This window comes from Gadus chalcogrammus, chromosome 18 (assembly GCF_026213295.1).
Source record: "Gadus chalcogrammus isolate NIFS_2021 chromosome 18, NIFS_Gcha_1.0, whole genome shotgun sequence".
NCBI classification, from domain to species: Eukaryota; Metazoa; Chordata; class Actinopteri; order Gadiformes; family Gadidae; genus Gadus; species Gadus chalcogrammus.
In genome coordinates this window covers 22,417,630-22,441,883 of record NC_079429.1, presented here as the reverse complement: position 1 = coordinate 22,441,883, position 24,254 = coordinate 22,417,630, and the positions used below count along the sequence as shown (strand labels likewise).

General features: G+C 41.3%; 2 protein-coding genes and 1 long non-coding RNA gene across 6 annotated transcripts; 2 read left to right on the top strand and 1 right to left on the bottom strand.

The window, feature by feature from the left end:
* The first annotated feature begins 1,549 nt into the window (after nt 1–1,549).
* Nucleotides 1,550–3,693, top strand: LOC130371933 (uncharacterized). The gene is made up of 4 exons (XR_008893233.1): nt 1,550–1,655; nt 1,759–1,782; nt 2,037–2,059; nt 3,432–3,693. It is a non-coding gene; the product is annotated as an uncharacterized LOC130371933 (long non-coding RNA).
* A 12,722-nt stretch (nt 3,694–16,415) lies between these two features.
* Nucleotides 16,416–17,664, top strand: LOC130371640 (P2X purinoceptor 7-like). The gene is made up of 2 exons (XM_056577481.1): nt 16,416–16,785; nt 16,906–17,664. Exons 1-2 carry the CDS (start codon nt 16,564–16,566, stop codon nt 17,413–17,415), a joined length of 732 nt encoding a protein of 243 aa, XP_056433456.1. The 5' UTR covers nt 16,416–16,563; the 3' UTR covers nt 17,416–17,664.
* On the bottom strand, nt 17,381–23,348 carry LOC130371638 (uncharacterized). Of its 4 annotated transcripts, none has more exons than XM_056577478.1 (11): nt 22,955–23,348; nt 22,438–22,530; nt 22,256–22,334; nt 20,665–22,035; nt 20,238–20,556; nt 19,829–19,920; nt 19,466–19,570; nt 18,863–18,977; nt 18,628–18,709; nt 18,082–18,246; nt 17,381–17,982 (listed from the first exon to the last, which is right to left on the bottom strand). In XM_056577478.1, the coding sequence occupies exons 5-11, from the start codon at nt 20,338–20,340 to the stop codon at nt 17,700–17,702; spliced, it is 945 nt and encodes a 314-aa protein (XP_056433453.1). In that variant the 5' UTR covers nt 20,341–20,556; nt 20,665–22,035; nt 22,256–22,334; nt 22,438–22,530; nt 22,955–23,348; the 3' UTR covers nt 17,381–17,699. The 4 variants fall into 4 exon arrangements, with proteins under 4 accessions (XP_056433453.1, XP_056433452.1, XP_056433454.1 ...); XM_056577477.1 differs by having other exon boundaries at nt 20,238–21,611; nt 21,781–22,035; XM_056577479.1 differs by having other exon boundaries at nt 20,238–22,035; nt 22,256–22,530.
* Nucleotides 23,349–24,254: the final 906 nt, after the last annotated feature.

The following is a 24,254-nucleotide window of genomic DNA, read 5'->3' as shown; positions in this document are numbered from 1 at the left end:
CCTATATAGTGCACTATATCCGTGATAGGGAATGATTTCGAACACAGCGAGAGAGACAGAGAGACAGAGAGACAGACCTTAAGAGTCAGACAGAATGGACTCTAGGGCTGTTTCCCAAAGTGAAGGCTGCAGCCTTGCTAGGACGCGTCCTTGCTAGTCGCGTCCTATGGAGATGAGACTAGAGTGCTAGCTCGAGTGCTTCCTAGCGTTTGTAACGTCGGACTTTGGGAACGACTTGGTAGTGTGGAAGCGCTTCCGCTTTTTAATACTGCGTGTCCGCTTGTAAACACATGTGCGCTTATGAATAAAACATGGCAGCAATCAAGCTGATCGATATTTATTTGACCACAACGCATTAGAATACAAACAGTTTAGAAATAAGCTGAAATCTACCAGTTCAATAGCTTTGTGCAATACCTGTTGGATAAAGAATGTAACTAATATAAATAAAGTTTTCACGTTATAAATTCTAATAGGAATTGATTGAAAATGAATACATTATTTTATTCTTTATCTTTGCATAACGGTATTTGTTTATGTCCATTTTATATATGTGCGGATGGAAGCATATTCAATGGGTTTCAGTGTCATGGCAATCATGGAAATAATATGTTAAATATGCAAATAATGTGTTAGATCTGCAGTGATGGGCTTGTGTCACACTTCCACATTGTGCTTTGAACTCAGTAGTCGATTATATTTTGACTTGCAGAATGCAAAATAGACCACAGACACCTAGTTTGCAGAGTTAGGTAGCCCCCCACAGCCCCCTCTATACCACTGTGGTTCACACTGCATGAGTTGCATCCTGTATTTACCACCTCCTTATAGAAGATGCATATTATATTATATATTCATTCATTCTTTTTTCAAACAAAAGTGAATGTTTCTTTTGTTTTTTTTATTGTTCATCTGATTATTTTATGCCCTCTGTTCAGAGAGCAGAAACATTTTCAGGAAGAGAAATTGTTAAGTAAAATAGGTATACAAAACATACATAAATACCTATTCATGTAAACATAAATAGGTATACATAAATAATGTAATCTTGTGAGCGAGTAAATTGACATTGGTGACAGTGGTGTTTAACACCAGCTACGTCCATGCAAAATATAGTAACGTATCATTAAGTTGCAAAAACGTTTGAAAAGTGGCACAGGTCTTTAGGCTTGATTATTTGCATTAACATGATGAATCTAAAAAAAGCAATACGGCGCAAAGTATTTCTGAAAAATAATATAACTTCACTTCATTCGAACGTGTACTGCTCTGCCATTTTCAAGAACCCGCCCAGTGAACGCAGAGGATTGTGGGTAGTTTTGGCTCGTCTAGGATGCAGCGATGCATCCTTGAAAAATCTCGGAATTCTCCAAAACAAAGGACGCAAAAATGGCGCGGCTTTCTAGTGTCCTCAACATTGGAACAGTGCTTGTCGGCGTTCTATGACGTAGCGTCCTTAAAAGGGCGGCCGTTGAGCATGCTTCCTTGACATTGGGAAACAGCCTAGGGCCAGGGGAGGCCGCACACCTGTTGCTCGTTGACCAATCAGTGATCAACAGGTTGAACCAGCCATCAGAACAGGGCGACCGTCTCCTCTATAAATAGCGCCCTTTCCCTCTCTGACTTCTTCTTTCTGCTGCTCTCATAGCTCAAAGGTACGTGACCAAATTCTCCGGGTCCTCAACAGAATCAGACCCAATCCTCCAGACATAACAGTTGTCTGCAGTCTCTAATAATGTGTTCGTCTTCCTTCCTCAGACCTACCACACCATGAGAGGCAAGGTAAGCCAACCAAAGGAATGCTATATTTTGTGTTTTACCTGAAATGGTTCTTTATTTTTACTTCATACTCGGCCTGTAGTTTACATTATTGATACTTGGGCAGATCTTTGACTCTTGCCCCTGTTTGTGGTATTGTCAGTTACAAGAAGCCAACAATTCTGCTAGCTTACTGTAGGTCTTTTTGGATCAAATAATCTACCTAATGTAAAATGTGTCACTGGGGGGTGTTGATAACGTGTATTTTTCTTTTTCAGTGGAAGAAGAAGCGTATGCGCAGGTAAGAAAGTTTTGACACTGACTAATATCCTGTAAACCAAAACCACTCATCTTGAATCTTGATGTGAGAAACCGTCACTGGGTTTCAATAAACTCTTGGATTCCAACAGTTTGCTCCCTTTATATAAAGTGTGCTCAGCCACAGCAACATTAGTATTCTTCCTGAACAGTGACTATTGATTCCGGTTGCGCTGCATCCTGTGAGGCGCATGTCTAGGCATGTTATAGCAGAGGGCTAGCATCCATAGGGGCTAGCATCGATGTTGCTGACTATTGACTGGCTGGTTGTTCTACAGTTGGGTCTTTGCATGATTGACGTAAACTGTTTTCAGTTTAGTGTGAGCAATCTACTGATCGCTGTGCATAAAGCCAGACCTTATTGTTAATGTCACCTAGGACATGTAAAGGTCTGAACCAGGATAGTTCAACTAGACTCTGCATTGCCTCCCACCCCTCTTACACTTACTGTATGTTGTACGTTCTTGCACTTGGCAACAGTACTTGGCATTGTGTAAGATCTTATTCTAGCTATCTCAGGGAATGGGTTAACCTAGCGATTGCAAATGCTTGGTACTTGGTTCTATGGGCATCCATACTGTAACAATGGAGATATGATTGTTTATCCTTCTGACAAATGTACTTGTTGTAATTCTTTTTGGATAGAAACGTTTGCTAAATATAACTGAAGGACGTGTATAGTAGAAACCAGTGGACAATATTCCTGTCCCTGGTATGACCGGAGCACTCATAACTAGTGCTGAGGGACACCTGCCTGTTGGAGATGTCCCTACTGAATAAGGCTTAAAGTGCCTCTCTTAAACGTTGGGGCTTGCAGGTAAATTTGTAATACGTTAAGGGCAGGACCACTCGTCTGGGACCTTGCGTCGCATCTCACCCATTCATTGACTATTTCACTCCGTCCCCAAGTTTCTCACATCGCTGATTGTCCTCACTCACCTTAATCGTTTTCACCTGTCCCTCATCAACATTCCTCTCCTAGTGGAATTAGGCAGCGCGTTTCCCTTCCTGAGCCCGTTCGTCTTTGTGTAAGCGTCCCAGCATTTTCCGAGTGATATTTACGGTTCCTGGTTTTCTGATTCCTGCCCATTTGCTCCCGATTACGACTCTCCCATCTCCCTTCCAGATGTCTGCCTGATCTCCAACTGATTTCCTGTGTACCGACCTATCGACTAGTAAAGCCCAGTCATTCTACCCAGACTTCTGCCTCCCGACTCGTGCTATTGAGTAATATTCCCCCTGCTGCTCCCCCAGCCATTCCACCTTGTCTCAATCTCCCATCCCTGTTCCCCTGCTGCTCCCCAGCCGTTGCAACTTGTGTCTTAGTCCCTTATCCCTGTTCTTTGTTTCAACAGACTGAAGCGTAAGAGGAGGAAGATGAGGCAAAGATCAAAGTAGACGCTGGTCCCAGGAGCAGCGGTGTTCCTGTGTGGTGATGCGCTGAGCGGCCAGGAGTCCACAGCAGCCTGGAGCTGATCTTAAAGAGGATAATGCCCAGTGCTGGATGACACCCTGATCCTTGAACAGCGGCTGTAGATCTCTGGGACAAACCATATCTTTACACCAGAACCACACTGCTGTTTAACGCAATAATAAATTATGGTTACCACAACTTAATTTGTGTCATGCGTGGTGGATGTCAAATTAGATTTATTGGTGATTAACTGGTTGTACTATGCACAAATGATTAATGACTATAATCCTACCGTTCCATATTACTCTGCTTCATTAAAAACATGCCTGCTCACCCTAGCGGGCAGTGTTATAAATATTAGAAAATGCATTTCCTGCAGAAAGAGTGCTGTATTGCAAAGTGAGCCATAAAGAAACGTTAAATGGCTTAAATCAAGTGAAGGGATTTGAACAAAAGTCTAAATGGAGTAAACAATGTAAATGTGCATACCATTAAGAAAAAGTAACTGGTTGGAAACAAAATGAAAAGTGCAAAGCATTGCAACAAATTTAAAATTAATTGAACTGAAGAATCTGAAATGTCAAATATATTGCCCTGCACTGTCTAAGAAAATGGCGAGCCGGTGCGTAATTAAAAGTAGCTCAAGAGTGGGGGGGGAAAACGCCCAATCTGGCAACACTGTTGAATGTCATCATGCTCCAGCGTCGACGTAAATCTATGAGACCAACTGAAAACGAAGCCGGTATGAAACTAAACGATTCTGAATAAAGTTGAAATGATATCGAAATTACGATTGGATATTATTGAAGATACAAGTGTGTAGATTTGTTTAATGGTTTGATGGTAAACGGTTCAATTGATTTAGTTACGTCTTAAACAGTTTGTAGTGCCAGAGGACGGCTCTGCTGTCCTCCCATTGACTCCCATGTTAAGATATTTCAAAAAGTAGAATGTCTCAGGTATAAAATATTAAATTCTGAAAAGAAGCAAGTGAGGGCAGATTATTCCTTATAGTCCTTCTCGGTCTCTCCGGTCTTCGGGAGCCGGCCTTCTTTCATTGCCGAAGGTTAAAAAGAAATCGGCTGGACAGAGAGCGTTTGCCTATCGAGCCCCCTTTTTATGGAATAGGCTGCCATCAGCGATCAGGGAAGCTGACTGTGGAGCTATTCAAAGGGAAGCTCAAAACGCACCTCTACAATGTTGCATTTGGAGTGTGAAAACAACAGATGCGTAGTGAAGACTACTCTGTTTGCTTGTGCTTTTCTTATTACATTATACATTCCCACTATGTACTTTTCCGTTATAATTCACTATTCTGTCAGTTGTAGCGTGCTGCGGGTGCTGGACTGGATGCCTGGACTCTCCTCATGGATAACCGGCCAGAACCCCATCACCATTTTAATATGATATACATGTATTTACCTGTATGCCAATTGTGGCACCCATTGCACTCCTGACCATCCCTGGAAGAAGGGATCCCCTACACTGCGTTTCTTCTCAAGATTTCTTCCTTGCTGATTCAAGGGAGTTTTTTCTTGCCCGTGTGGGGGCATGGGTAAAGGGGGGTGTCACAAATATTTGGCCTGTTAAGCCCTTTGAGACTGTAATGGTGATTAAGGGCTATACAAATAAAATTGAATTGAATTTAATTGAATTCCAAGCTATTCTGAATATTTACAAATTTGAATGGAGTCTGGGTGAAAAATTGAGGACGGAGATAGGTCCCAAAGTTTGTAGAGAATAAAACTTATGCATTTTGAATGAACTTGTTCTGGAACCTGAAGTACACGTTACAAAGATCAAACGTGAAGTTGTGTTTGCTGTGAGTATTCAATGAAGGCATGTTGCATGTGCTCAAGATGCAACTAATGAGGATTCTGACAAATTATTTTAAACCTACCGTTCCATATTGCTGACTTGCTTCAATCTAATAATGCTTTCCTCTGAGTCACCTGATTTTACCAGTGTCCTTTCTCTAGGTCCAAATCCATGGATCAAACACTTCATTTGTGGTTTAAGCAGCTGATCAGCATATTGCAAAATGTGACACTTTTCTTGTGCTTACTGTCATGGATGGAATAGTGTACGTGGCCAACAATGATCAGTCTACTTTTGACAAAGGCGGCTGCTCATTGCTTAGTAGTTCTGTAGGGCAGCCTTTGTTACAACCAATGTCAACATTTCAATCAGTGAGTTCCACAGACCAGTGGCGGTGTCACGTAAAAATTGTACCGGGGGCGAAAATTGTACCGGCCTACGTCATCAGTTGTTGACAACTGATTACGTAAGGGTTGTCCGTTGCCGGGCAGGTTTCAAAAAACATTCGGCTCATGTTTCCAAAGACGAAATAACATAATACAGATAACGGATCGCTAGATAACACTTGTTTTTACTTTATATTTGTATTGTATTGAATTGTTTAATCGAATTTAGCTAGTAAACTGAGTGTTTAAAGCAGGTATCAAAAACCATTCGCGCTCATGTTGCCGAACACCAAATAACATAATACAGATGGCGGATCGCTAGATAACACTTGTTTTTACTTTATATTTGTATTGTATTGAATTGTTTAATCGAATTTAGCTAGTAAACTGAGTGTTTAAAGCAGGTTTCAAAAACCATTTGCGCTCATGTTGCCGAACACCAAATAACATAATACAGATAACGGATCGCTAGATAACACTTGTTTTTACTTTATATTTGTATTGTATTTAATTGTTTAATCAAATTTAGCTAGTAAACTGAGTGTTTTAAGTGTATCATAGTCTAGCTAGCTGGTGTTAATTAGGGTGACCAGACGTCCTCTTTTTCCCGGACATGTCCTCTTTTCGAGACCTAAAAAATGCGTCCGGCAGGGATTCCAAAAACGTCCGGTATTTTGCCTTGTCGCAAAAAAAATAAATAAAAATTGTTATTATTATTATTCTTTTTTTTGCCTCGTCACATATTTGTGTTTCTGGGTCTTTCACATAACCTACTAGTTATTACCATTGTATATGTCTATGGTTATTACGGCCTTCCAAGTTCTGGAAATGGTATCTCCCTTACGTTCCACCTTCTTGCGCGAGCTGACTGTAGAGAGAGTCTGTCATTGGGCGACCGATCTCAGGGTTGCCAGAGCCACGATAATTATCCTCCAAATACGACCATTTTGAGCCTTTGGTACGTTACTTTGCCATTTCCAATCTGGCAACATTGAGCACCTGCAGATTACATCTGCAGCCATGCCTAAACGTAAATGTAAGTTCACGGACGAACTAAAGAAAAAATACCCATGTTTTCGCCTCGGCCGTGATGCTTCGGAAGCTGAGTGCATGACATGCAGAGCAGGCACTTTCGTGTCAGTGGCAAATAAAGGTTGCAGCGATTTGGAAGCTCACGTGCACTCTGCAAAACACAAAACTGCAGCAAGAGGAGAGAGCTCATCGAGTAAAGTGACCGACTTTTTTGTGAGTAAAACCGACACTTCTGTTACGGCTGCAGAAGGTACCCTTGCTTTTCACACTATAAAGCATCACAACAGCTACAGATCAATGGACTGCACATCTGGTTTGCTAAGAAAGATTTTCCCAGATTCGGTGACAGCTCAAAAAATCTCAATTGCTCGCACCAAGACAGAAGCCATTGTTAATGCCGTGATAGCCCCACATTCTGTTGGAAGTTGCTCTGGAAGCACTTAAAGAAATCCCGTACTGTGGCGTGTCTACTGATGGCAGCAATCATGGAGCTGAGAAAATATTCCCTCTACTCATTCAATATTTTGATTGGAAGAATGGTGGTCTGCAAAGTAAATTATTTGAAATTAAAAGCACCCCAAATGAGTCAGCTGACACCATTACAGAATACATCAGAGAAACACTGGAGAAGAAAGGGATATTTTCCAAATGTATTGCATTTACAGGAGACAACTGCAATACCAACTTTGGTGGAATCCGGCGTCCTGAGGAAGGGAGAAATGTTTTTGCCAACTTAAAAAAGTCCTTGCAGAACAAATCTTTAATTGGCGTGGGCTGTCTAGCACACATTCTAAACAATTGTGTTCACCATGGAGCAGACACACTGGATGTTGACATTGAGAACATCATATTCAAAATGTATCAACATTTTCATATCTATACTGTGCGCACAGAGAACCTGAAGGAGTACTGTGAGTTTGCTGATGTCGAGTACAGAACTCTCCTCTCTCACAGCAAGACACGGTGGCTCTCATTATTCCCAGGCATCGAGAGATTGCTGCAGATGTATCCAGCCTTGAAAGCCTTCTTTTTGTCTCAGGAAAAACCACCCATGCTGCTCAAAAAGTTTTTTGAAGATGAGTTCAGCGAGATTTACCTGTGGCAAATGCATTCTCTCATGTGTATATTTCAGACGCGCATTCAGGAGATGGAGAGGGAGAACAATTCAGTTGTGGAAGTTAAAAAAATTCTTGACAAGGTCCACACCATGCTTCATGAACGGAAGACAAACAACTTCATGCCTCTTAAGGTCAAGGGCATGCTGGCACAAAAGCGAGAGATGGATTTGGTCAAAGGTGTGACCATTTCAGTGCTGACGTACAGGGCCTGTACAGTGCGTGTCTTGCGTATTTAGAGAGATGGATGGCGCCCATGGAGGAGTTCTCCACTTTCATGTGGATGGATCTGAGTGAGATACCTGACTGGAATGATGTTGAGGGCTGTATCAGGCACCTAGCTGAAAAAGGGGTGGCAATTGATGATGCAAAGTGCTTTGATCAGGTCACCAATCTCAAGAGATTCATTGAGAGAAGTAACAGCGATGAAGAATTCAGTGAACTTCAAGCACACCAGAGGTGGACCAAATTCTTGGAAAAAATCCAAAAGTGTAGATTTTTATTCAGAGCTGCTCAAGATTGCACAGTTTTTTTTTGCAATACCTGCTCACAATGCAAATGTCGAGCGAATTTTTTCCCTGATGCAAGCCCAATGGACCAAGGAGAGGAATCGGTTGTCTGTTGAATCGCTGAAGGGGATTCTGTGCACCCGGCACAATTTCAAAAACATGACCTGCAAGGACTTTCATACCTATTTGATAGGTAATCGCCAACTCCTGGGTAAGATTCAGTCTTCAGAGAAATTTTGCCAACCACATGAGGAGAACTGAAAAGTGTCTTAATTTTCTTATTTTAATATGTGGCCATATAAGTAATTTATTATTTAGAATATTGTATTTGTTATCATTATTGCTTTAATATATGAGGAGGACTGAAAAGTTTCTAATTTTCTTATTTTAATGTGGCCATATAAAGAATTTATTATTTAGAATGTTTTATTTGTTATCATTATTGACACATTTAAATGCCACAAAAAAGATTTGTTTTACATTTGCACTTTGCAATTTTGTTAAAGTTCAATAAATAGATGTTCATATTGTCATTTGTGTCATTTTTGTCATTTCATTTGTGACATTTGTATGCATTCACATGGTCATGGTGCGGCATGCTATACACTACCCCCCCCCCCCCCCCCCCCCCCCCCCCCCCCCCCCCCCGCGACGAAGTGTCCTCTTTTTTACAAACTCAAATCTGGTCACCCTATGTTAATTCAATTACCGCAATTTAATTCAGATAATAGATAGATAGATAGATAGATAGATAGATAGATAGATAGATAGATAGATAGATAGATAGATAGATAGATAGATAGGTAGATAGGTGAGCAGGCATTTAGTAACGGTTTTGTTTTTTTTCACGTTATCCCCATAACATTAAGCTATTACTGTTTAGAGAAATAGATAAATACATTGATAATATAAATATATACGTTTATAATATATGTATAGAAAAGTAAAATAATAAAAATAAAATAATAAAAATAATAATTAAAATAATATCCTTGATATAGTGGGTTTTTGGGCTAAATCTTACCATTAATTTGAGTAAGGTAAAGTTGAAAATGAAAACAAAACAAGCACAGGCCACATATGAATAACATTTAATTATTTGCCTCAGATATACAACTAACATTAAGAACAATCTTATATGTAATGATCATGCTTCAATATAAAATGAAAAAGGTGATAATGCAGTTTCTTGATGCATGTCATTTATAAGCGCTGAGTGACAGGTCTAGCTTGTTCCAGGTTCAGGTTGATGCACCACAATTCCAAAAGATGCTGATTCTTGATGTCTCTGGTGTTCTTTGGCCCTTGCATGGTAAACTCTTCCTGTCACGATGTCTTTGAGATAAGGATAGACAAAGTAGGAAAAAAATCCACAATGAAAACCGAAATGGCATGGAAAAAAGGTCTGTTTTAGTAGTAAGCCCACTCACCGACGTCAAGGTACAGACCTTTAGAGAGGTTTTTTTTTTTAGGTTTTTTTTTAAGGCTGACGCAACTCAACTCAAATGTATTTATAGAACACATGTAAAAACAACAACGGTTGACCAAAGTGCTGTACAATCAAAAATAGCAAAAGCGTTGAACATATATTATTGATCCCAGAAATTAATAATTTATCAGGCTATATTATACTGTTTAGAAGATGCATTAAATATATACAATTTCCATAACATACGAACAGCAATATTGACAGTAGAACTATTAAGGAAAATCTGAATATTAAGAACCAAATAACTCTCCAGCAAAGGGACTCATACCTACCAGTCCTACAAAGGAAAAAAACTGAGCAGAATAGTTAGAATATGATTTGACAATTTGGACAAATGTATTCATAAATATTCTGTACATGGGAAAGACAGGACTGGTGAAAGGGCCTATCACCTGCATGGGACCAGAGGTGCTTTTCCTTGCCCGATGGTCCGTCTGCAGAGGCAGTGCACATCCACATCAATGGCGAATGGCTCAGCAGTGGGGGACCTCATGGCTCTAGGGAGGAGTTGCACTTCTCCAGCCTGAAAACAGGAAAAGAGGTGACTGCGCATTTGTCCTTGATGGTATTGGACTGTGGTGGGACCCTCACCGCTGCAGAGAGCAAAACTGTTGGCAATAGCAAACAGTCCACAATCTGATCCACCTGCCTGCTGCTGTATGTCAGGCCACTGCAGTCGGACACTCTTCCCTGGAAAGCAGCAAGCAGACCTGTGACCTGTTCAATGAAGACCTCTGTCCTGGTGTGTCCTAGGGAGTCAAAAATGTTTACTGAACCTCCCTGGCAGCCAATGTCACTTACCGTAACCCAGTGATTTGCAGAAACATTGAGTATCTATACAAACCCTTGTGCTGGCTCGGGCAAAGTGGACAGCAAGGCTAGGGAGATTGTGGCGTAGAGCCCGTTGACGTTGGGGTACTTAGCCTTAAGCAGGGCCTGAGCATGATCCATAGCATGGTCATCAAACCAAGTACTTGGGTTGCTGAGCATGGCCCTGAAGTCCTCCACCCTTTTGCTCAGTGAAGCTCGATAAGCCCGGCCTGGCTAGACACTAGTGATGACAACATCCAAGTCCTGAAACAAAAAAAACAAAGATCTCACTCATTTAGCAACAATGTGAGCATGTAATATAGCAACCAAAGTATTTATTAAGTGAAATTAAGAAATATTTACCTCTAGTGGGTCCTCCTCCAACTCTGAATCTGCTGACTCAGTCTCAGATAGATTGGACACAGTCTCCTTGGTGGGCCAGGCAGCCTGGGATCCTAAAGGGGAAAGAAGCACCTTATCAAAAAGCTTCATTATCACTTTTCAGTATAGTCTATTAGTATAGTCTATAGTCTAGATTTTAATAATTCAATTAACATACTTCTCCGCACAGGCTTCACTGAAGCATAGGGTGTCCTGGTCTTCAATGGCTTTCCATCCAAGGTCTCCAGCTGCACAAGGTTATTGTCCGTAAACTCAGTAACCCTGAAAATATCAAACATCAATGTGAGAGCTAGATGAGTTTTGTTATATATATTTATATATATATATATATATATATATATATATATATATATTAGAGCTGTCAAGCGATTAAATATTTAATCGTGATTAATCGCATTAATGTCATAGTTAACTCACGATTAATCGCAAATTATTTTTCTATGCTAAATATCCCTTGATTTTTTTGTCCCATAATTCTTCTCATATAAATTCTCTTATCAACATGGTGAAGTGCATCGGCTTACCTTGTGCAAATGATTTTTTATTGATAACAACATTGGCATATACTGATCAAAACAGGACGATACAAAAAAAGAGCCTATAGTGCAATTAAACGACTGCTTTGAACAAATGTCATTTGAACATAGCAGTCAGGCTACTGCTTCTTTGTTTTGAGACAAAGATATATATAAATATTTTTTTCTTTTAAATAAAATAATTGCGTTAATCGCGTGTTAATTTTTCTAACGCCGTTAAAATCGGTTTGCGTTAACACCGTTAATAACGCGTTTAACTGACAGCTCTAATATACATATAACCATCAATCTTATTTATTTATTGGCAGGATAAGCCCCTTGAGATGAAGCATCTTGTTTTCGAGGGGGTCCTCGAAATGTGATGCCTTTGATGTCTCAACCATTTTTGGGTATCTTAACCATTTACCTAAACACATTTGGCCAATCTGGCTCCATGGTTTGACCATGCCTTCCACGCTTCCTCTCATTCTTCTTCAGGACCTCCATGCCTGGTGTGATCCTGAAGCGCTTGGTCCCCCTCTTGGTCCTCCTCTTGTATGCCTCTTTCTGTATCTCCTGGGCCTTCTCTATGTTGGCAATCACCTGATACAGGATAGTTAATCGATATATGAATATTCTGCCCTCACAATTGCCTTTCTGTGCAAGGCAACTAGCTTAACTACTCGTGATGTCCTCAAATATAAGGAAAAAAACATAAATACATAATGATATTAATATAAATAATGATTTGCTTCCCATTTATAAAACACTTGCCTTGTCAATGACCTTTCCATCGCTCTCAGCCCTTGCCTGGACGTACTTCTCAATGTCCTTGTTATCTGGAGAAGCAATGTCCACATCATCTGGAAGATCTCCAGTGGTTTTAAGTAACATAGGAAAGGACAAGCAATAAAAGTATGTTCAGCTTTATAGAATTGATTATTTTGACACATATACTTTTCATGTTGATTCCCCACTGTTAAGTCGTCTCCTTATACCATACAAAGTGTAATTACCTCCCCGAAGAGTAAAAATGTTGATACAGAAATTGTTAATATGGTCATATGAAAAAGTCAACCACTACACACCTCTGAAAACAGACGTGGCTCCCGTCCATACATCAGACGATAGGGCGAATACCTGGAAGAGGCTTGGACACAACAGTTATTAGAAAACACAATTTCTTTTAATTTGTCTTCCCACCTCTCCTGTTGTCCATCAAGGGTCTTGGCAATGGACCTCTTCAATGTCTGATTGGTCCTCTCATCCAGTCCGTTGGTCTGTAAAAACAGCAAAGTACAAGCAAGGGGTATGCAAATATGTATAAGTTAATAGTAACATTATTTAGAAGCTTATCGATGTCATTTTATGTCAGTTATATTTCTTTATTACACAGCTTTGTTGAATATTCGATTCTGACGGTCTGTTATTTCTGTATAGCAGACCGCTGCTATGAATAACAGACTTTTGCTATGGACGCAGTCCTGATCATATTCGCGTCGGGGTCCTGCATCACCCTGTTGGGGTTTATTTCTCAATAATGACCGTCTCACTGTACATTATCCCATACATAATATGCACTATACCTGAGGATGGTATGCTGATGTGATTCGGTGCTTGACACCAAACTCCTCAAACAGGGACTTGTTTACCTGAATTAAGGAATTCAAGTTATTAGGTTTCTTGTTTGCCAGTGTTAATCAATCACTGTTAAATTACACATCTATATGTGTAAATACTGCACCTTGTTCCAGAATTCCCGACCCTGGTCTGTCAAGATGACCTCAGGAGCACCATGGGTGTAGAAAATGTCCATCAAAGCCTGTGGAACATCAAAATAAACTAAAATCATTCTCCACCCCCCCCAAAACTTTTCTGTCAGTTGTAACAACATTCCGCATTCACAATATGTGACTATGCTGCAAATGTTGCTATGATTTACACACCTGTGATGTGGCAGTTGCAGTCTTGTCTTTGATGGGCCTGGCCTCCACCCACTTGGTGAGGAAGTCAGTTGCTGTCAGACAGAAGCGGTTCCCATTCTTTGAGGCTTTGAATGGTCCAATTAGGTCAACACCTAAGTAGGGACAGAAATAAACCCATGCCCACAGGCCATGACGTTATAGAGATATAAAAGGCAAAAGGCAGTACTTTAAGAAAATAATACGAATTAAACTATGACTTCGAGAGGTTGTAGCCGTTTCACAGAACCCAAAAGCAAGATATCTCACCAATCATATGCCATGGTGACTTCGGTTTGATGGGCTTCAACTCTGGTGCCTCAGTTTTCACTTGCTCAAACCTCTGGCATGACATGCAGGTTCTCACCTTTACAAAACAAGGAGATTAAACACCACAGATTTAATAATATGCTCTAGAGTAGAGGCGATTTTCTTTGCGTGTCACAGTAGATTGAATGAACAATTACTTATATAAGGCAATCGCTATAAATTATTCTTTAAATCTCATGTGCATGCGGCATCAGCGTATCACAGGAAATATTAGAGCTGATCTGGATCAAACAACTTGAACAAATTCATCACTTGCCCATTCCTGCGTATCTCTGGTAATTGTCTTCCAGTAGAAGCGTTGGCTGATCTTGTCCTGCATCCTCTTGGATCCAAAGTGGCCAGTATGGACTTCTGTCAGCACCTCATCCTTCTCTTTCTCAGTGAGGATCACCCTCCTCATTGAAAGGCCATTCTCCCCAAGGTAGTAAATGCAATTCCCTAGAAAGAGGGAGAGAGATTGCTTATAACTTAATTCAGTTTCCTTTGCAGGGCCTACTAATTTGTGAAAATGGAAGATGAATTAAGATGGACTTTCTCCGTTTAAGAGAGCCTTGCGTCGTACATCTGAGACGACAGATACAAGAAAATAGAATTAAATGACACCATTTTCAATCAACAAGAAAAACCTATGACCCTAAAATCTATCTATCTATCTGCTTACCTATCTATCTATCTATCTATCTATCTATCTATCTATCTATCTATCTATCTATCTATCTATCTATCTATCTATCTATCTATCTATCTATCTATCTATTGTGGTAGAAATGAGTGAGTATATTCTATGGTAAACCATGATTATTAATAGGTTTTTGCAGAGTCTGGGTTCAGAACAGATGGAGCACAGGAATGTTGCGGGGTCAAGTCATGTTGACCTCAGCCTTTCAGCCTTGGGTCATCTTGGCTAACGAGGTCAATCCATGCGGACCTCAGACCAGGGCGCGGTTGATAGCATGCTGAGACGAAGATTGACTGGGCGGAAACCCCATTGGGACTCCATTGTAACAAAGAAATTCCTGTATGTGTATGAAGTGAAGCTGAAAATAAACTCTCAGTTTACTAGCTAAATGCGTTTAAACAATTAAATAAAGTTAGCAACGCTAATAACTCAATGAAGGAGTGCGAATGAATGACCGTAGATGTTCTTAAATGCGATTAAACAATTAAATACAATACAAATATAAAGTTAGCAACGCCAATAAATGTTATTGGTAAAATAAGTGTTCTGTCTTGTCACGCTCAATGAAGGAGTGCAATGAACGAGCATGAAAGTTCGCGAATGTTCAAGAACCTTCCTACGTCATTCGACGCGATCGCCCATTGCCAGGCAACAGATGATCGCGTCGTCTGTTGCCAGGCAGGTTTGGAATTTGTCAACAACTGATGACGTATGCCAGTACAATTTTCGCCCCCGGTACAATTTGGCCATTCCTATGTCCTACCTGTTCCACTGTTCCACGCACACACACACTCCCTCCTCTCCCCGCCACCCCTCTCTCCCTCCCTCTCCCCGCGATGGCGACGTAGAGATGAAAGAGCAGGCAGAAGGGTGACAGTCTCCCTCTATTGATGTGCGAGAGGAACCAGTAGAAGGCAAGTCCAATATCCTAAGACAGACCATCAGACACTTACTCACACACGGCGCAGGCTTAAATGTGCAGATGAAGAACTTTGACTCGCCCACACTTATTTCTACCTTGTTGAGCGATATGGACCCCTGGAGCACAGCTAGAGAGAGACATAAGGACAAGTGTTATTGGGGCATTATTGAACAGTGTGGTGATTGATAGTTGCAGTAGTCATTCAACATCAAAAAAATAGCACAAAACACACAAGCATCCAGATTAACAGGGACTTTTTGTTCCGGCAGAGTCTCTGTAACAGGACAGACATCCCCATCTGTTTACGATGAATAGGCCAACTTATTAGACGATACAAACACAGACAAACACACACAGGGACACACAGACGCACACACACAAACAGGAACGCACATACACACATGGACACACACACAGAGACACACACACAGGCACACACACACACACGGGGATACACACACAGCCTTTTCCTTTGCCTTAGTGACATCAAGTGGGTGTGTCTCCCTAGATGTATGACGGAAAGATCAGTAACATTTGCTACAGTCCACTGGGTAGGCTGGTCCTATTACCTGTATTTATGGCTATGCCTTTTTTTTCCTTTTAAAGGCCCACTATGCAACTTTGGTTTTTTCTTCGCTGTTTCTGGGTTTTCGCTGTTTTTGTGCGCGCATTATTCAGTACACAGCTCCCCCTGCAGCTTCGGAATACAACACTGTCGTAAAAACTAATTGACAACGCACCGCCCCCACCCACTTCTCCCGTGTGCGCTTGTTTTCAAAGGAGCCGGCAAAGCGTCTGAAGGATGTCTGAGGTACGTGTGTATTCTATCTATTCATGAAGAGTAGACAATGTCTTTGATATTAAAGTACTGTATTCTTGTGTTGTTACACTAAATAAAAACCCATCGTTTTTGTTTCGTTGATGGGGAGATGTTTTATCCTAGATTTAATTAGTCAGTGTCAGGTGTCAGGTGTCAGGCCTACTTAGTGTCGGTCAACATAATACATGACGATAGCATGAACAATTTGCACAGCAACCGTAGTCTACATTTATGTATCTTCTCAAGTAGGTGTAGTAATCTATGTTGTAATTTATTCTATCAAAAATGGTATGCTTATTATTTACATCAGATCATTGTATGCTTTTGCAGACCTCAACTTCTACCGCGTCGTCAGACTTCACTCCTGTGCCGATGGGCTCGAGGAGAAAGCAACGAACTCCACGGGGGGGTAGAAACAAACGAGGAGGGAAGGGGTCAAGGGACCTTGATGCTGAGACTCAAAATAGACTCGAAGATCTGCAGAGGCGCCGCACAGCAGAGACAAAGGTTTGTATACAACCGCAATGTTTACAATTACAATGTTCACAACCCAACAAGATATCAGCCATTTGATTTTAGGCCTCCCCCAGTGCTGTAATATAAATGGTTCTACTTTTTTTCTTGAAGGAAAAACTAGACTGTCTGGAGCCTGGCCAGAAGGACACGATTTTGGAAAAAATCCTAAACAGGTCTCCAGGCATGATGTTTGACGTCATGTCACTGTTGGAGGAACCCCTGCACCCTGAACCCGACGGAGCTCTCCCCCACTGGTGTACCTGTGGACACTGCAGGGAGATGGACACTGACCTAGAGAAAGTATGCTGTCGCCAATTGCCACTCAATTGCATCGGCAACATGGCATACATGGCATTTTATGTATTGGATGAGGGGGTGTTGCGGCTGGCGAGGGCTGCTTGGAACGACGTTTTTGCTCTCGAGGACAGCCAAGAGCCAGGAGTGGAGCAGAGACAATTTCGCCATGCTGCATACAGACAGTTTGTCCTGTGGCAGCATGGCCGCCTTGGAGTGGGCAGACGGGTCGTCATACCCAGCTGCTGTGTGTGGAAAGTGAGGGACACTTTTCCTGACACCAGGGGCCAGTACACGGGCTTCAGAGTTAGACGATTAGATGTTTAGCCATTGTAAATAAAAATCTTTGTATATCGTTTTAAAATGTTTCCGCCTTTTTTTATACGACTGCAGTTTATACACCTCAATGTTACTTTATAAAGTAAATCAATTTACATCTGTAGCTGAAAATAACAAACCTAATACAATTGTCTACCACCTGGAGATTACCTTTGGATGTGCGCAACACCTATTTTTTTATCTAAATTTCAAAGAATTTGTTATATGTATCTTTAGTTTGTTATATTTGTTCAATGAAAGACACAAAAAAGAGCACGGAATAAGTGGCGTGGCTATTGGGTGGCATCCTCTGGTGGGTTTTCTGGAAAGATGTTTCCTCGTGCTAGTTGCACCCTCACTAGCTCGGATGTGGGCGGTGGCTGAACAGGGGCAAGCAGGCCGAGCCGCCTTGGGTCACCAGCCCTCATCGTCACGGTTCGGGGCAGGCCAGTTCCACTTGCTATCCTACGGGACAGGATGGCTGTCTGTATCTCCCATATATAGCTGTACTCTTTTATTTCCTTAATCGTGCTGACTGTCCAGTTCTTTGACTTCTTGTTGTACGACCGTTTGTACCTGGTGTCAAAGGATGAGATAGATTCATTATTTAGCCCAACGCTTATGAACCATAATAAAGTTCTCTTGACATTAGTTAGTAAAATTCTAACAACTTACATCTTGTGCCCTTCCCTGTTGCGTGCTGCCTGACGTTGGTTGTGCTTGTTATAATCAATAGCCGCTAGAAGGGTTCGTGTCTTGTACACAAAGGGTGTGTATCCCATGCGCTTTGCTGCGTACATCAGGACGTGGTTCTGGAAACTCTCCAGGTCTGATGTGGTCCTATGGGGTTTGGTGGGAAATAGATAAGAATAACACCGTTAGCAGAAAAAACAGCTATGCTTTCCAATACATACACCGACAGTCGCATAGTAAAGTAAAGTAAAATAGTGGGGGGTGGGGTTTGCAGTTGGCCAGGTCTTGAAATTATGTTTTATGCCCAAAACAGGCATCTCGGAATATGCATGTTCATTATTGAAAAAAATGTCAATAGCTGGAACAACCTCAGTCAGTACATTCAGGTTCTCACCTAATTCTTGGAGTACATGATGAACCAAGACCTGACCAACTGCATCAAACTCCTAATTCTTTGCTTAGTGAAATCAGGTGGTGACATTAAAATCATGTGGTGCATCTAAAAGTAATACCAACGAAAATGCTCACCTGAAGTTAAGAAACTTCTTCACCAGGTTCAAAAACCTATTTTCCAGCACGATTGCAGTCAGTGCCTTGTGACATGCAGAACCTGTAATCACAACACACAACACAAAGTAAGTAAAATGGCTGCATCCATACAGGAGCAGAATCTGTTATCACAACACATCACACATGGAGAATGAAATGGCTGCATCCATACAGGGGAATCAATTCTGCTCTTGTATTATTGTTCTTTAATTACCTTGTACGATCCAGGGCTTATCTCTACTGTCTCCGTCCAGGGGCTCATGTTCACAACAGCCGGTGGCCCAAACATGTTCATTACGAACGTGGTGTAGCACACCAACCCACGTCAGCTACACAAAAATAAAAGAACATGAACCAGAGGTTCAAATTATATTGGACAGCATGACAAGTTATTTGAAATAAATACTAAGCAAGTTTATTCCATTTTCACATCTATGGAAACTGCCTTCACTTAGCCGGCGTTGTTCCAAAGGACTGCAGATGTGAAAGACATATCCTGACATTTACATATAGAAAATATTCTGAAAATATACTGGCCTTAGGTCGTGTTTCAGCCCGCTTCTATGCAAATATCTCTGATGTGCATTGCCACAGTAGAATAGCCAGAACTCACACCTCTTGCCATAGCCAACCCACTGAAACCCCTACCCCCCCAAAAAATGCAGACTGTTCAACTGAGGTGGGTAAGGACACCGATGTCTGAATACAAAGCAGTATAAGTGAATCACCCTCAGATCGATTAACGAGATATAAATATTCTGCAAAGTTGCTGTAAATAGCAGAATGTTAAATGTGAAAAGGGCTTTAGTCAACAAACCTTGAACTGCTCCTCACTTTCTGCCTTCTTGCTGCAAAACCAAAAATGGTTGACTATGTCCCTTGTCCACACCAGAAGGCCACTGTTCTCCTTTTTGGACCCAGCCTGAAGGACATAACATAATTGAAACACAAGAAATGTTTATTTACTTTTCAACCATGTCTTGTCACATCAGTTATGCCAGGATATTAGAACAAACCAACATGCTTCATGTAAATAAACCCTCAATAATTCCAAGACACTTGTACTATGGCCATGAAGTTTCCCCATCCAAAGAGCACCTCCAACTTGACCGAACTTTTGAATGGCTTTAGATGACTGATGGCTGAGAGTACAGTATGGAACAATGTTGTAAAAGCTTACCCGGAAAAGTCTCTTGCTCAGACTTTTTGCAGCATGCCAGATATCAAGTGAATGCTGGATACCCCAATCTTTGTACTTGCCACGCTCGGGATCTGTAAAAATACAAATAAAAGATTAACACCAATGCTACAATTGACCTGGTGAACCAACTGGGGGTATCCATCTCGAATTGTGTTCAAGCTGGTGTCTTTTACGAAAAGACAACCGGTTCAGACAAGACGGTCTCTCAGCACTGACATAGAAATGATATGTTTACACTGACCGGTCCTATTGATAAATCTCAGATATCCGTTTCCGTCCTAAATCAGGCAGTTGCTAATGACAGGCAGAATGCTACACATTTTCTAAGGACTTTTGAAGGCAAGACATCACATGGACATTAGCAAAATCCGGATGAGGAAGTCCTTACTTAGCAAGGCAGAGATCTGGGGGTGGGCATCAGTGACCACTTCTTTAATGGGAAGTTCCTGGAGCAGCACATCCATGGTCCTTGTAAAGCACTCCCTCTCCATGATCACAGAATTTCGGCTAGTCTCACGTTTGTCAACCGAAACTATGTAAACTATATCTCTGGAGTCTTGCTCTAGAGTGGTGTAGGTGCAAAACTGGGCACAATGACCTGCAAAGTACGTACAGCTTGTCACCCTTCAAACAGTGGAAATACTCATAACCAAAAGCAACACAATTTACATTACCGAACTTACCAGGAGAATCCATGCTGCCATCACCTAGTGAATAGAGCAAACAGAAATAAAGAATATTAGAGCAGACATTCCCACTTGAATTTGACAGTTAGTTTTTCACGAATATATAAATGCAATCAAAAGAAAACTGACCCAAGACAACAACATGGTCCTTTTCATGCAAGCGCTCTATGACTTCCGCCCTGGTTTTCTCCCAGTATTCCTGCACAGGCTCTATGCAGTAGGCATCCTGCAGCCTGAAGTGTGTGCCCTCTGCAACCATACCCATGTTCATGAATTTGAACAGGAGGGCCACTTTTCTGTAGTTGTTGCCGGACAGCAGAATGTTCATGGACAGCATAAAATCACCACCCTGCATGCCGAACTTTAGTATCGGCTGTGAATTCCACTGCCACACTGTGTGTCCAAAGGGACACAGCTAAAGAAAAGAAATTAGTTATTCACACAAGATATTCATGCAATCACAAACAAATGTTCACAGCTTTGACACATCTATGCACATCTATGCACATCGTCACAGTTGCATTTAAAATCAACAGCTAGACAATCTGTAAGCAAATGGGCACACCTGTTTATAAAAAGGTTAGGCTATTTAAATACAAATTGTACCTCCTCTACAGGCAAGAGCCCCCAACTCCAATGTGCAGTTGTGAAATTGTTTTGGGGGATGAGTTATCAACATAGAAAATCACATTGACAAACAAAACAATAATAATAATAATGACATTTATATAGCGCTTAATATGGTACTCTGAGACAATCTTACCCATTCCAAAATGACACCAGTCCCTCTTGGTTTGAGATTGATCCGAAATGGCCGAGCACCAGGGCATGCTCCAGACTGTTTGTCCTTGTGGCTGCACTTTTTCATGGGCAAACTCAAGCGGTTGGCAAGTGTAAGGAGGTTGTCATTGAAGGCGATATTGGCTCTTTTACCAACCAGGTCCTCCTCAGACACAACTCTACGCTGCCCAGGAAGATTATCTGGTTCCTCATCAACAGGTTCTGGCATTTCAAAGTCCAGCACTGCTTCATCCAAACAAAGTTCAGGTAGCTGTAGTGTGTTGGCACAGATGTTCCTGTATAAATAGGAACATTTTAATCAAGTACTTCATAATAAATGACAACATTGTTTCTTGCTAAAACAAAAAACTGTTGTTTTAGCATCAGGGTACTTGCATAATTGAATTCGAGGCAGTCCTAGTGGTAAAAGGGAACATACACCTTAGATAAAGAGAAGGGACATACCTTAGATAAAGAGAAGGGACAAATCCATCATCATCCATCATCCAGGTCCAAATTAACAGGGTCTTGCATGAAATCATCTATCTCAATGCTGGGTGTGAGAAAAACACACATGTCATATACAAGGAAAGGTTTAGTGTGAGTAAATTAAATAGTGATGTACTGCAGAGAGATACTTGCATGGAGTCCTGCAAGGTATTGGCCTGCCCCTCATCTGGAGAGTCGCACTCCTCCTCACCACAGCCCAGGGACTTCATGCTACAATGAATCATGTGTGGAAATTTAATTGTTAATACATGAACATTTACTAGCCACTTGGATTTAATCTACCAGCCACCCAATAGTAAACCATTTATAATCCATTGATTGAAATCTACCAGTTCGAATTTACATCCTTACAAAAGAATGAATATCTAAATGGGGATAAAAATACACCATTAGATATAAAGACAGGCAGGCTACCCTGGCATGCACATACCTCTTATTCAAAACCTTTAATTGTTGCCTCTTCCTCCAGTGGCTGCACACCAAGATCTTGCTTGGTCAACTGTGTTTCGCTGTGTGTAAAACACGGTCGTCCATGATTGTGAATTTATTCATTACAATTCATTCGAATGAAGGCCGGGTGTACAAAAACGTATAGATATAACAGGAACTTACAGGTCAGAGTCCTCCGTGATGCTTGACACCGGTGGTTGTTGTGGTCTTGGGCGCTTCTTGCTCGGCGTAGATCCTGTTTGCCATCGCTTAAAACTGAGACAAAAGAAAATACGTTTTTTTTACAAACAGAAGACATAACATGGGTAAAGATAGAAGGCTGGAAGTTTCCGGTTACAGTTCTGTTCCCGACGAATATGTGCTAACTAGAAGAGGTCAGGGCACTGCATTAGTGCTATTATGTGCACCCGGACATATCGCATGATACAGGCGACATTCGAAGGCCGATCGCGATATCTGAAAACACAACGATAACCTGGATTCAGAACGCAAAAAAAACATGTTGTTTGGTAGCAAGTGACTGCTACGCTAAACCCCCACTAGCTAGCGAGCTAGCCATCAAGAAACCAAGCTAAAACACATACAGGGCTCACAATAAAACAGTCGCGCAAACAGATTGTTCAACAGACTATCAAACCACATTACAAAGACGAAGTTCCCCCAAGGGTATGCTACTTACAATTTCAACAGCAACAACGCCAAGTCGGCGTCCGTTTTGCAGTCTTCGGATTCCCTTACTTGACGCCATTCCGCAAAAGCTTGCCCTATGTTCACACGTGTACTATCTCTACTCCGGTCCCACTTCTTCTTATTCTCCTTCTGTTCCGCCGACAGTCGCCTCTTGGGTCTCGTATGGGTCGATGGATCCATAATGAATGCAACAACTACCTCGCAACTGGCTGTTTATATACAGCCGGTGTCTGTGCCGTAAAGCATTTTCGAAACTACAATCTGACTACATTTTCGAGGATACTTCCGCTGCGTCACATCCGGAATGTCCCGGTCCGAGCAGATCAAGTTGCATATGCGCTTTTTCACTGGAGAGGCCACATTGGAAAATGACACACCCACCAATCGACCCAGAAATGGATGCAGAACCATCAGCATAACTCTCAACCTGCATACTTAATGTAATTTTTGCTAAAAAAGTTGCATAGTGGGCCTTTAATATGACCAAACACAATGGCCAGAGGAACAGCATCCTTTCTTAATTGGCAAAAAAAATTATCTTAAGAGTTTTACATGTTCTAGAAATTTTCATTAATTGACAGTCCTACTGTTTATTTTCTTGTCTTCTGATACTTTATTACAGTCTGGAAGGGGAGATTTGGTCAGGGCTTGGTCAGCCTACAAATCGCAGGAGTGGATACTGCTTACTTAATAATGTTGCAGAACATACACGGTACAAGTTTGTGTTGATTGCATGGAAAAGGGAATAATCGATTACAAATTTTGTGGTAAGAACGTGGTAATACCATGGAAACAAACAAGGCTTCCTTTTACCGTACAGTTCCAGCTTACTTACTGGGTCAAATTGTCATGTTTTACTTAGTAACGTTGCCGAACGTACATGGTACAAGTTCCAATTTATTACATGGACAATGGAATTTATCTATTACAAATTAAATGGTAAGAACCTGGTAATACCATGGAAACAAACAAGGCTTCCTTTTACAGTACAGTTTCAGCTTACCTACTGCGTAAATAGTAACGTTGCCGAACGTACATGGTACAAGTTCCAGTTTACTACATGGACAATGGAATGTATCAATCACAAATTAAATGGTAAGAACCTGGTAATACCATGGAAACAAACAGGGCTTCCTTTTACAGTACAGTTTCAGCTTACCTACTACGTAAATTGTCATGTTTTACTTAGTAACGTTGCAGAACGTACATGGTACAAGTTCCAGTTTACTGCATGGACAATGGAATGTATCTATTACAAATTATATGGTTATAACGTGGTAACACCATGG